The 13543-nt window shown below is 36.4% G+C and overlaps 2 protein-coding genes across 6 annotated transcripts; one reads left to right on the top strand and one right to left on the bottom strand.

Moving 5' to 3' along the window:
• The first annotated feature begins 320 nt into the window (after positions 1-320).
• Ge-1 (Enhancer of mRNA-decapping protein 4 homolog Ge-1) lies at positions 321-6443 on the top strand. 3 transcript variants are annotated; one of them, XR_012410434.1, is made up of 16 exons: positions 390-521; positions 644-946; positions 1041-1246; positions 1389-1771; positions 1829-2082; positions 2149-3221; positions 3281-3484; positions 3545-3757; positions 3815-4090; positions 4188-4392; positions 4456-4696; positions 4765-4930; positions 4994-5211; positions 5274-5566; positions 5627-5932; positions 6005-6443. XR_012410434.1 is itself a non-coding variant. In XM_073968857.1 (15 exons), the coding sequence occupies exons 2-15, from the start codon at positions 690-692 to the stop codon at positions 5811-5813; spliced, it is 4176 nt and encodes a 1391-aa protein (XP_073824958.1). In that variant the 5' UTR covers positions 354-521; positions 644-689; the 3' UTR covers positions 5814-6443. The 3 variants fall into 3 exon arrangements, 1 of the variants encoding a protein (XP_073824958.1); XR_012410433.1 differs by having other exon boundaries at positions 321-946; XM_073968857.1 differs by having other exon boundaries at positions 354-521; positions 5627-6443.
• Positions 6347-12768, bottom strand: Wdr59 (WD repeat domain 59). 3 transcript variants are annotated; one of them, XM_073968862.1, is made up of 10 exons: positions 12649-12734; positions 12216-12537; positions 11951-12161; positions 11458-11590; positions 11250-11400; positions 10285-10458; positions 9557-10228; positions 6965-8002; positions 6661-6882; positions 6347-6604 (listed from the first exon to the last, which is right to left on the bottom strand). In XM_073968862.1, the coding sequence occupies exons 2-10, from the start codon at positions 12507-12509 to the stop codon at positions 6527-6529; spliced, it is 2973 nt and encodes a 990-aa protein (XP_073824963.1). In that variant the 5' UTR covers positions 12510-12537; positions 12649-12734; the 3' UTR covers positions 6347-6526. The 3 variants fall into 3 exon arrangements, with proteins under 3 accessions (XP_073824963.1, XP_073824962.1, XP_073824961.1); XM_073968861.1 differs by having other exon boundaries at positions 12613-12725; XM_073968860.1 differs by having other exon boundaries at positions 12216-12768.
• Positions 12769-13543: the final 775 nt, after the last annotated feature.

Raw genomic sequence — 13543 nt, 5'->3', positions numbered from 1 at the left:
GGGCTGGATTCTTGTTCTATGAAAATTTGAAATGAAAAATATTTCCTTTATATTTTTTTTCATTTGACAGTTTTTTCCTTTATAAAAGTTTTCATTTCACATTTTCATAGAAACAGAATTGAGCCCCAGATCTACCATATTTCCGTTCCTTTACTTTTCTGGTAAAAATGTTCATGAGAGAGCAATTTTGACACTTTTCGCTTTTACCACTTTTACCTTTAAAAAAGTAAAGGAACAAAGCTAGAGTTACTATTACCCTTATTTCGTTACTTGTGGCAACTACGGTCATATTGAATTTTGTGATTCCATGCGTTTTTCTCACTTTTCGCCAGACTCCTTCATCCACCTCATTCATTATAATTTCGGCTTACGTATCCCTTAATGCGGCATAATTTTTATTTTGTGCAAAAAGAGAGTGTGAATATTGCAAAAATCAGAAAAAAAAAACTCACAATATAATAAAAATCAGAAGAAAGATTTGCGTTATTTGTCGTTGTCAACGTTTACATCAATTTTGAATTGTGTGTTTTCCCCGTTTAAAGAGTACAATTCTACGAACGTCAATAGTTGGAGTAACGCTCGAAAACAATTTATCATTTGATCAATTGCTTTGTTTAATAAATTTTGGCGATATATTATTTAGGGACGCTAAGAAGAGAAATATTCCGAACAGTGTGGTGTATGTGTAGATGTTGACTGCGCTCCTGGCAATAAACGCAGTATTAAGACAAACATCAAAGGTCCAAATTGCAGATAGGCGTGGCGGCATTAAAATTCATTCGAAAGGCTTGAAAGAATCGAAAGATTTCCCTGGCTGGCATTTGAGACATAATCTCCATCCAATAAATAGGAATATTGGCATAGCAATGAGTAGTACCGGCCAGCAAAGCCCCTCTCCTACGGAAACTATTGAAGGTGGTGGTCTTAACAACAGCACATCTATAATGTAAGACCTATTTTATCATTTGATGAACGAAAACTTATGTAGACAATTAAGTTAATTATGTTTGGATAATGCTTTCCATTTTTTTTATTTGCAGATCATTCAAACCTGGCGACAAACATTGTTGCCACGACATTAGTACGAAAAATGTTAAGATCGTTGCAAATCCTGGCTTGCACGATCACGGTTCATCCAAAGTTAAATTGAAAAACTTTGTTGATTACAAATGGGAAGTAAAGAATTATCCCGGACACTTGATTGCAGTTCACATCGATGGGAAATATATAGCCTATGTAATTTACGGTAAGCTAAAGATAGATCCCTCCAATATAATATTTTTGGAACACAATCTAATTAACTAATGCTAATTAGTCCAATAAATAAGTGATTTAAACAACTACATTAACTACAATTTCATTTTAATCATTTTTTCTCTCTTTTCTAGTCAACAACAAGGTGTCTCGAATGGAGGGTATGGTTCGGGTCGTAAATACAGCTAAAGGTTTAAGAGCTTTAATTAAAGGAATGAGCGGAGAAGTTTTAGATTTGCAATTTGCCCACATTGAAAAAGAACATATTCTTGCGTCCATAGATGCTAGCTCGTTATATGTTCATAAAATCGATGTTCTTGAGGGATCTTTATTGTGCAATTTAATAATAAAAATCGAAGATCCATTGTCAAATTATTCACCGAAATATGATAAAATATCTTGGTGTCCATTCATTGAGGTTACTGTGGACGACGACGAAGACAGTCAACTGCTGGTCTGGGCTCGGGGATCAGTATTTCAGTGCTTCAATATAAATATAATTGTTGCTGAACATGGGGTATGTTTTTAATTGCACCTCTATTAATTGTAGTGTTATAACTCTGTGAATTTTTAGATTGGAAAATTCCATTCTAAAGATTTGAAATGTGGCTACTTGAAGCATTGCGATGATACTATTACCATAACTTGGGTTGCATTGTCTCCTGATGGTTCAACACTGGGAGTGGGCAGTACGGATGGCGTTATAAGATTCTATCAGGTTTATATACATGACAAAGATCCAAGATGTCTACATGCTTGGAAACCTCATAGTGGAAAACCGGTTTCATCGTTCTTCTTCTTAGACAACTTGACCAAAAATAATGCAGCGTAAGTAAATTCTTCTCATTCCATATTATTATATTAACTCAACTGACATGCTTACTACTTTTGTAGTCCATATTGGAAGTTTGCAATTACTGGAGCAGAAAACAATACTGAATTCAAAGTTTGGGATTGTGGCACTTGGAATTGCTTGCAGACCATAAACATTACTAGTTCATCCGGGAAGCCTTTAAATTTTATTGCAGAGATAGATCGTACAGCGTCGTATTTGGTATTGTCAAACTATGAAACACGCACCTGCTACGTGATGCAAATTATAAATACAAATAATCTTATATCGGTTTTCAATGGAAACACCGTTAGTGCTGAAAGCACCATGAATAAGGATATCAGCAACAGTAGCATTACATCGTCCAATTCACATTCTAGGGGAGCTGAGGAAGCTGGTCTTGCTACCGCATCAAATGTATTGGTCTGTGTGAAGAGTATTTCCGAATTTCCACTCAGTTCCGGAATATTGTCATTTTCTATAGTTGATGCCGCAGTTCGCCGTTATAAATGTGCCAATGACAATTACATGTGCGATGAATTGGATGATTATGACGAGGACACTTCGTCGTTGTATTGTGTTGTGGTTCACATGTATATTGTGCAATCCAAGAGTATGCAGGAATGTCACATTTTATATCAGCCAACGGTGCAGGAAAACACTGAGGTTAAAAGTACAATGTCTAGTGATGGACCCAGCCAAGTACGTGATCAGAACATCAGTAATCTGAATGACGCTAGTGGTGAAATCGAAAATATCGATAATGTAAACGAACATCCTAATGATACAGGGAAATTGGACGAAAGGGACAATGTTAAGAATACTCATTTAGTCGGCAAAGAAGAAGTCGCTTCGTCGAGTGAGAAAAACGCTTTGGAACTATTGCTCGGCATTACCAATGCGTCAAACAGCAGCAGCAATAATAGTCACAGCAATTTGGTTTCCAATACAAGTGGTTCGAATGTAGTTTCGGTGGCAGCAGCTGCAGCGGCAGCCCCAAGTGTTATAGCAACAGAAAGCATTACGGATTCACGAAATCCTTCACCAAAGGTACCATCAAACGTTCCCACTAAGGCATATCCCCAGGTGAATTTGATGACTCCAGATGCTTTTACATCATCTTCATCAACAAATGGTAGAGTAAAATGTTCCACATTAGAATTTTCTCATCTTAGCATTTAATTTCTTTTCTAGAACGAAAAACTCCAGACAATGTAAGTAGTGAGGTTCTTAATACAATACTGATGTTGGCCGCTGTAACTGGCCAAAATCCGGCTGTTCCACCCAAGCCGGAAAGTATGAATTTACTTAATTTGGTCAATAGTAGCCTAATAGAAGGTCAGGAACAACAAAAAGTCCAAATGAAGAGAGATATGGAATACCAGGAAAAGTTTAGAGGTATGTATCTTATAAGTTAACGCAGAGCTGATCTGAATTTAATATATCCTCTTATCGAAGCCATTGACAGAAATCCAGGACGCAGTATTGGAGAAAATTTGACCAGCGGCGGTTCAAGCCCTAGTCGCGAAGTGCAAGAAATTATGTCGTTACAAGACTATGATAAGAGCTCGTTCAGTGGTGATGAGCTTTTAGAGGGCAACAATGACAATGATAATGCGAATGAAACGGACGTTGCTGAAACAGAAGAAAACAATGTTGGGGAAATAACAGGTAAATTCGCCTCGCACTCTCGTATTTCTAAAGGTAATATGTTGTACCTTTATATAGATAAGGAGTTGCCCACATCCAATGCAAAAACAAATTGGCCAAAGGTGCCAGACGTTCCTAAAGTATCCACGAGCAAACACTCGGCAGAACTTCAAAATGCAGCAAATTTAATATCACAGGCTGTCAACGCATCTTCTATGTCGAACCTTAGTAGCAGTCACATAGCACCTACTCTAGGAACCACTTCCTGCAGTAACATAATGCAAAACGATAACGGCGACAATGCTAGCGGAACGGATTTAGGGGAGATAAATATGAAAATGAATGAACTAATTGGTGAGTTACAAACTACAACTTCGTAATGCTATTTTCGAAGAGTTTCTGTTTCTTATCCAAATACACACTTCAATTTTGTATCTTAAACTTTTTCTAGATTTGATAAAAATGCAATCTGTTCAAATTAATAACCTTCAAATGGAATTGGCTGATATGAAGAAAACAACTCCTACAATTGCCCAAAAGAATATGACAGAACTTGGATTCAAGCTTGAAATGCAATTGTCCAAGATGATGGAAACTTATTTAATGCGTTATGAAACGGAACACAATCGTAAACTATCCACATTTTTAATGGGACGGTAAGTTAATGCTGAAAATTCCATTGAAATTAAACTTTTTTTACTCCTTGCTTTGTTTTCCAGTGATGTTCAAAATCGAGAATTGCGGGACAGTATAATGCAAATTATGAACCAGTATGTCCTTACCCAGTTCGGCGAAATGATCTCAAAGGTTCTGACCATAGAAATACAAAGACAGCTGGCCCCAATATTGGCAGCAAAAATTGATAATTTGCAGCAACAAATCCAATTGGATGTGGGACAAAAATTGAAATCATTCGATATGATGATAAAGGAAAACATTGCACAGGCTTGCAAGAGTAAAGTAAGTCTTCCTCGGCATTTTACAGTTTGCGAAGTTGTGTGGAAAATATATGTGGCCTATTTTTTCAGAGTATTATTGATGCGTTTGGCAAATCAGTATTAGTTGGTGTGCAAAGTAGTCTGCAAGCAGCATTTGTTGAGTCCATGTCCAGTACCTTGATTCCCGCATATGAAAAGTCTTCACAGAATATGTTCAAACAGTTACATGAGGCATTCTCTGTGGGAATTAAAGAATGTAAGGCATTACTTTATACATTTACGGAGAAATTATTTAATTATTGCTAATATTTGTCTTTAGTTATGGAGCAATTCGATAACTATTTGCAACAACTACAACCGATGCACGATTCTACGGAAGAGATCATAAACAAATTTTCAAGCTTCCGGCAACATTTAGATTCAATACTCATCAAACATAGAAGTAGTGTTCAAGAAGCCATGCTGGACACACGCAAAGATATGAAGAGTTTGGAATTATTATTATCGCGTCAAATTCAAGAAACCATTCGAACTGAGGTATTTCTTTGTGCTTGTATTTCTTTACAATCGATTATTTATTATCTTGAACTTTTTCTTAGATACGTAAATCATTCGAAAGCCAAGCTGCAGTAATTCGTTCACAGGCAAATACTCCCGCCCCCATGTATGATATGAAGGAAACTATTAAACACCTTTTGCTTCAGGGTCAAATCAACAAAGCCTTTAATCAAGCATTGCTGGGTAATGACTTGAGCCTTGTTGAATATACCTTGAAGTGTGCCGATCACAATGCAGTTTTCACACCCGACTGTTGCTTAGAGCAAAAAGTTTTGCTATCACTTATTCAACAGATTTCAGCTGATATGAGCAATCACAATGAAGTCAAGCAAAAGTACGTCTTAAAGCAAAAATAGAAGAATTAATGCTTGTAATTTTAATTTTCTATTTTCAGTTATTTGGCTGAGGCACTATTGGCGATCAATCCACATGACCCAATAACCAGAGAACATGCCCCCAAAGTATTGCAAGAATTGTTCCGTAATTGCCAAATGTTCTTGATAAACTACCCGAAAAGCCCACAATGTAGTAATGTCCGAATGCTGATGAAAGCTGTGCAGGCATTCAAAGATCAATTCTAACCCAGATGTTTTTACCTCCGCCAAAATACCATACGTTAAAAATCACCGGAAGAATACCAACACCCTATCTAGCTAATTATCGCTTTAGACATTTGTGAAGAATGAAATTCTTATAAATGGTATGAACCTGAGCGAGTACATTTCAAATATTGCACCATTTCTAACATTGGCTATTTGATCTCTTATTCTAGTGCATTGTGTGTGTAATCTCAGTACCTCTCAATTCCCTTTTCTCCTTTCTTCCTGACCCTTCAGATTTTTTCTAATGCAAATGAATCCTTTAGCTTTCTGTGGACGACCATTTATGTTAAGAACTTATCTTTGATGAACGAAAATGTGCAAGACTTATAAAGCAATTTTTATGAACGGACATTCTTATAAAGTAATTTTTCTTAATGTAATAATAATAAGTGTTTGTGGCGTAATTTATAGGATAAGTTGAAATACCATGAATGACGCTTGCAGACTTTTTTTAATACGACTGACTACCGTTTTTATATTAAAGAACCTATAAAATAGAAGGAAAGCGAATATGACTTTTAATTTTCATTTTTTATTTTTTACATGTATTATAAGAAAAATTTAATTTCCATTAAAAACTTAACTTAAGCTTAACATGTTTCTCTCAAATCATTGATGGTTTTTTTTTTGTTTGATTTGGTACATCTTAGTCTTAAAAATGTCTGGGACATCTGTATTATTTAAAGGAAGATTTATTTCACACATTCCAATAGCAAAGCAGTCTCTTGTAAACATTGACAACCGCAACCAGAAGCACAGACCTTGTGTTTCTTTAAAGAGCGTATTGACATTATTTCCAACTAATACAAATTTAATAAATACTTACTTCAAACCATTGTTTCATATGCATGAAATGTCCTCCGTGTCCACACGACAGACATGCATTAGCCGCTCCTTTGACAGGCATACGACATAGGGCGCAGAAAAGAACTGGTCGCTGACAAGGGCCACATGCAGGAGTACGTTTTGGTTTATTACAACCAGAACATTCTGTTACAAATTCAACTCCTTGCCGTGGACACTTTAAAATCATAGTGTGCTTTAAGATCTAAAAATGAATATTGTGTTTGGGAAGCTCAAATAATTGAACGATGAAAGATATGTATGTAGACAGACAGACTTAGACTTACTAAGGAGCGCGTGGTTAATAATTGCCAGCCGTAAAGAATTTCTGCATACAATTTCTTAAAATGATCAAATAGTGGTATTTTCGAGCGTCGTATAAGCGATGACGCCCACTGTTCATTATTGAATTTACCGTCCACACAGTCTAAGGAATCTGACCAGGAGTTACTTCGAAGTTGAATCGAGTTTCCAGGGCTCTTACTAGAATTCGAAGCGTGAGAATCAATGGGAAGAACGGTATGATATGGTGATGTATTGGGTGTAAGAATTGGTATTTTGCCATGGCCATGCACGTTTCCACTTGGGCCAACACTAATGCTAGCAACACTAGTAAGGAGATTTGACCCAGGATGAAACAAACATGCCAATATAACAGATGTTTGTAGATCGCCTACCGCTGCATAATGCATTATAAGTGATTCCAAAAGAGCTTTCTTAAAAGGATCTTCATTGAGTACCATTTTGCTTAATTTATTTTCAGTCCACGGGACATTGGGAGTTGCAATCATTTCAGCCATTGTCCAAATTGGCAAAAGGTCATAACGTCCCTGAGTTTCACACACAAGACGATTTTTTCGGCACGTCGCAATTATATCCGTTTTGTCCAGAGAGTATTCACACGCCATTGCCCGACTGATATTAAGCAGTTTGTTGCACTCGTAAATTTGAACTATGGCTGTCGAATGATTGGCTTTTTGAATTGACCGATTCTTTGAGTGTTTAGAACTCATCCGATCCTGAAGGTAGAATGATGCATTTGAATCTCGATGTGCATAGAGCATAGGCTGTTCTCCCATGACATTGCCCAGCAGGCCCCCTCCATTCGTGGCCCATAGTGTCCGTGGCGTAATATTTTGGTGGCGTAGCGTTAGTCTTTTTGTATTGAGTGTTTGAGTGAAACTGCACAACATTCCCACCGAATTAAATGTTGCAGCTGAGGTCCTAGGAAATGGTATGCATGCATCATGAAGAGCACCACTTAAGGCACCTTCTAAACGAGGTGATTGTAAACGTACATGAGACTTCTCAGATCCACCGCCAGACTAAAAAAATGAAATAAAATATCATTCATATCATGGAAGTGCGAGTTTAAGAAGCTATCGGGCATGTTCTGGCATTCACCTCTGCACCTCACGTGTATCGAACACACCTAAAGCTGTTCTGCAACACACTTTACACCTAGTTGGGGTGTATTCCTCAAACTGTAATTTTGATGGCGAGAGCTGAGTGAATCCTTATTTTTTAAAGAAACTAATTGATATTTTCTACAAAAAACTGCATAGGACTAAAATTTACTGTGTTTTCTATTAGCATTTAAAGAAATATTTAATTTTCTTAACAAAATATGATTTAAAAATGTATTTTTCTTAAAGTACCAAATTCAACATGTACGCGCTCTTGTAGAAGTTCGTTTCTTTGGTTACGTCTGTTTCGTAAACAACCAAAAGAACAAAGCGCACATGTATTCGTTGATGCGCCAACACAGACTGATATTTTTTCATTGTTAATGATAAAGTTTGAAAGCTGTAATAAAGCTTTCCAAAGTTCTTTCGTGAAATATGAAAGCTCTTTTCACGTGAAATACAGAACATCTATTGCTTTCACAGGTGAAGTGCATGTGTGATGTGAAATGCATACACGGTGAATTCCAGAACATGCCCGTAGATTTTACAAGTGGAATTGTTTTTCGATTCGATCGAAATTCAATTACGAAATTAAAACCATTATACGGGCATGTTCTGAAATTCACCGTGTATCCATTTCACATCACACATGCACTTCACCTGTGAAAGCAATTGATGTTCTGTATTTCACGTGAAAAGGGCTTTCATAATTCACGAAAGAACTTTGGAAAGCTTTATTACAGCATTCAAACTTTATCATTAACAATGAAAAAATACCAGTCTGTGTTGGCGCATCAACGAATACATGTGCGCTTTGTTCTTTTGATTGTTTACGAAACAGACGTAACCAAAGAAACGAACTTCTACAAGAGCGCGTACATGTTGAATTTGATAAATTAAGAAAAAATACATTTTTTAATCATATTTTGTTAAGAAAATTAAATATTTTTTTAAACGCTAATAGAAAACACCTTAAAATTTAGTCCTATGCAGTTTTTTGTAGAAAATTTCAATTAGTTTATTTAAAAAATAAGGATTCACTCAGCTCTCGCCATCAAATTTACTGTGTGAGGAATACACCCCAACTAGGTGTAAAGTGTGTTGCAGAACAGCTTTAGGTGTGTCCGATACACGTGAGGTGCAGAGGTGAATGCCAGAACATGCCTGCTAAAGTTTTTTCTGAATCAATTATCTTTCTTTCCGGTTTCATTCCGAAAAATTATTTCGTTTTGTGAAGAGACATATAGCCTGTTTCTCTAAAACGATTCGAATTCAATTTCGTTCGAACAACTACAAAACTCCTGTTGTTGTGAAATTTTTTTTGTTTGATTTAAAACAAAATCAAGTCAAATATTTTTCAAAAACTGAAGTTTGGTCGTAGTTCGATCGAATTTGAATTCGAATCGTCTTAGCGAAACAGACCATAAATACTTTCGATCGGAATTCGTTCCTTTGACGTGGTCGCATAATTACTTTTTTCATTGCTGCCACTAAAGCCCTTAGACATTGTTCTAAGCAAGTACGGGATTTTTTAACCCGTTGTAATGCATTCGTCCGAAGAACTTTTAACATCAGTCTTGACAAGTGTTCGTGCATTGTTGTTCCTTCACAGAATTCAAATTCGGGACTATTATTTGGACTGGGATAGTCTGTGGGAAATGTAATATGCAGCACGGCCACATGGCCTCCAGCTGAAATATTAAACATTGCAAAACGTTTTATTGCATCTAGCGTATCTACCTCGACGTGAGGCATATTGGTGTTTAGCAGCGAAAATTCGTGGTGTAGTGAACAGGTGGGTTGATCGGTCAACGATCGGGCAACTGCTGTCTCCTCTCTATATCGGTGTGTGGAGGATCGTGAAGAAGTTCCAATAAGTGTCGGTGATCTTGATATTATTGTGTTGTGTACGATCTCCGTTGTTTCCACTGGTAGAGACACGGCAACTGGCTGTGAACGGAAAGCGGGCACTTTTTGGAAAGATGAAGAATATGGGGGTTGAAATTTTGTTGGAGTGCCCACTCGAGATTGAATACTAATATCGTAATTTTCATTGGAATCGTTTTCGGGTTCACAATATTTCAACATTTTGTCATCAATCTTCCATACTCGTAAAGTCCGATCTCTTGACCAGGTTACCAATTCCTGAAATTATATATGAATATGATAAAATATTTATACATTATGTGGGTATATTTTACAATTTCCATTTGACTTTCGCGATTTGGCCGCCAAGCAAAATCTAATATAACATCAGTGTGACCAACAAAGGAACATACGGGATCATTTTGCTTACTATTGCTCCACAATAGAAGACTATTGTCACCCCTGCCTAAATGAGGTACAACAATACTGACAAGACCATTACCGATTGGCTGAAACAAAATAGCATTTGGTAATATGGTCATCACAAGTGTATGTATCAGGTATGTGATGATAACCGAATCGACTCGATTTGCAGAATAGAAATGGTATATATATTCGGGATGCCTTGAAGATATACATATGTAAATATCGTCATATCGTAAATGCCAAAAGTCGTAACTAACAAAATAATAACTTTACAGCAGAAGCAAAAAACGTTATAAAATGAAAAACTGTTTTATGGAATATTAACCTTATGAAGGCGAGTATATGGGATATTATCAATCATATACGAATGGGACTAATACTGCGGTTACACTTAGCCGGATTAACCCACTGGGTTTGGATTTCAAATGTCAATTCCTTAGCGCAAACGTCAAATAAATCCTCTCGAAGTGGGCTAACCCGGCAAAAAACTCTAGTGTAACCGTACTATAAGTAATGAAACCAAAACCGCGGAAACGCTTGGTTTTGGGATCCGTCATTACAACAAAATCTGCAATGTTATCCCATTTTCTGAAATGCCTTTTCTTGATTAGTATCGTTATTTTTTAAGGTAGAAGCTTGAAATTTTGAAGAGCATGTATTTTAGTCTTATGTGTTAGATTCAATCAGAAAACTAACTTTGATTTTTTGGAGATACGACTTCGGGCATTTATGGTGACGATATGTAGTTTTCCTTCGCAAACGCCCCTTATTTGAATAATTTTTTAAATCATAAATATTCACCGATTTCGATTTATTGAAAAACGAGTCGAATCGTTTTCCATCACATACCTGTATGTATGTTGGACGTTCTTACCGTGTATCTAGCTCTCCATACTGGTGAAGTGGTGGTTATTATTTTTTCCGCCCGTCGAGGATTGTTTATATCAAAATATTTAACAGTGCCATCTTGACTTGCAGTAGCTAAACATGTTTCCCTTCGATGGCTCCAATTAATCCCATGCACACTAAACATGGAAATGTTAATTAATAGTAAACAGAATACATGACGTTAATAGTAGTACCGATTTTGATGGGCTGTAATGTAATGTATAGGACAGGAACCCTTTCGAATATCCCATATTCGTAAATCACCGTCATGTGCTGCAGCTAATAAATTTCCTGAAACCCTATTAAAGCCAACTTGTGTTGCACCGGCTTGAAAGAAATAATGTAGAAAGTTAAGAGACGAGATGATGTATGTAATATAAGTACATAATATCGCCGAGCCAAAATAAAGCATATGTATGTATATCCCTAACTGCCCCAACCGAAATGGACCGGTGTGGTGAAACGAGAGATAGAAATAATGTTTGTCAAATAAATCTTTGCATTAACCTCTTTTCTCTTCAAGCTTTTATTCTTGTTATTTTGAATCCAAAGAAAATAGAAAATGAGCGTCTTTTAATTTAACACTGACACTTTCATATATGTATCTTATTTCTCACTTTTAAGATATATGAAAGAGTAAGTGGATATATGATAGTGATTGAGGAATTTTTTGAAACAAATACTTACACATACAAACAGCACTGAAGGACAAAGTAGGCTTCCTTGAATCTCTTAAATCCCAAATATGAGAGAATGTATCGATTGAACAGCTAACGAGTAGGTTTGGATTTTTGCCGTGCCAATCGATGTCGGTGACCATACGGGTATGACCTCGTAATGAATGAATATATCTTGGCTCGGCTGCTCCCCAAGTTACAACATCTATGTGTTGACTGGTCTAAAAAATATATAAACAAAATGCCAACTTTTTCTAGTATATTTATTTGTATACCGCTATGGCGCACGATTCTTTGCTTTCTGGGCATATGGCGAATTCTGCGGCCGATACTTCATATTTGGAGTTTGTATTGTATTTCCTTAAGCAAACTTCATCGACATCTTCTCCCAAACGTTGTAAAGCTAGATGTCGACGTCCTGCCAACAATATCCATTGTCCTGTATAGTCCACAGTCATCGCGGTGGCCTGTGACTCCCGATGTTCATATACTTTATCACTTTGTCGAATGTAATTGGATTGTTCGTTTCCACCGCGGTCAACAGCACGTAAAGTGTCATTGCTAGGCATCTTCCTGCTTTATTCATAGGTGTTCGCTCTGTTGAAAATAAAATAAACAATCAAAAGAACATTTTGTGAAAGCCTTTGTGGTAAATATTTTATATTTTTCTGCCTTGTGTCCAGTGCACTTGGAATCAATTATGAATACCACAAGGATCTCGTCTCTGAACGTAAAAGAGGTAAAGAAACAAAGGTCGATAAATATCAAGAGAAAAACAAAGAGACAAATTTGCAGGGATTTAAAAGTCGAAATGACTTTCTTTGTTTAGAACAGCTGCGTCGATTCATGCAAAGACATAAGCTGTGTTCCTTTACTTACCTGAGGTTACCATTTTTACCATTTTTAACCTGCAAAGCGTTCCTTAACTCCGAAAAGTGACAAAACTGGAAGCAATTTTTAAGAGAGTTAGAGGGGAGAGGGCGAAAATGGCTTTCTCTTCTATCACAGGCTACCAGCAAAATTTCTGCATTAAAAAAATGACAGAACTGATTTTTCGACTTTTGTTTGACGATTATTTCACAAGGAAAAAGAAAATAGTCGAAAAACCGAAGAAAAAGTCGAACGGTGACAAAACTAAATTAAAAACTAGGTGTGTTCGTTTACTCAACAATTTGTACAAATTTGTACAAGTCCAGTAACTTCTTGTAATCGACTAAGGTCTTTTGCATTGTACTGTAGAGTAAACGAACAACATCCAGTAACAATTTGTACAAATTTTGAGTAAACGGACACACATACTGTGAAATAAAAGACGAAAATTGATTTTTTTATGTTTCTTTTTGACATTGCTGCCAAATCTACCATTTTTCCGTTCCTTTACTTTTCTGGTAAAAATGTTCATGAGAGAGCAATTTTGAGCAATTTTGACACTTTTCTCTTTTACCACCCTTACTATTAAAAAAGTAAAGGAACAAAGCAAAAATAACAAATAAATACAACAAGATAAGACATTTTTTGCATAGCTCATTTAGGCTAGCCATAAATCCTCAACTGGACTTAACAAATCCAGTACAAATCTCATTGCATTTAGATATACCTTTTG

Source organism: Musca autumnalis, unplaced genomic scaffold, assembly GCF_047663935.1.
Source record: "Musca autumnalis isolate F117 unplaced genomic scaffold, ASM4766393v1 scaffold_2, whole genome shotgun sequence".
NCBI classification, from domain to species: domain Eukaryota; kingdom Metazoa; phylum Arthropoda; class Insecta; order Diptera; family Muscidae; genus Musca; species Musca autumnalis.
This window is presented reverse-complemented; position numbering and strand designations above follow the sequence as displayed.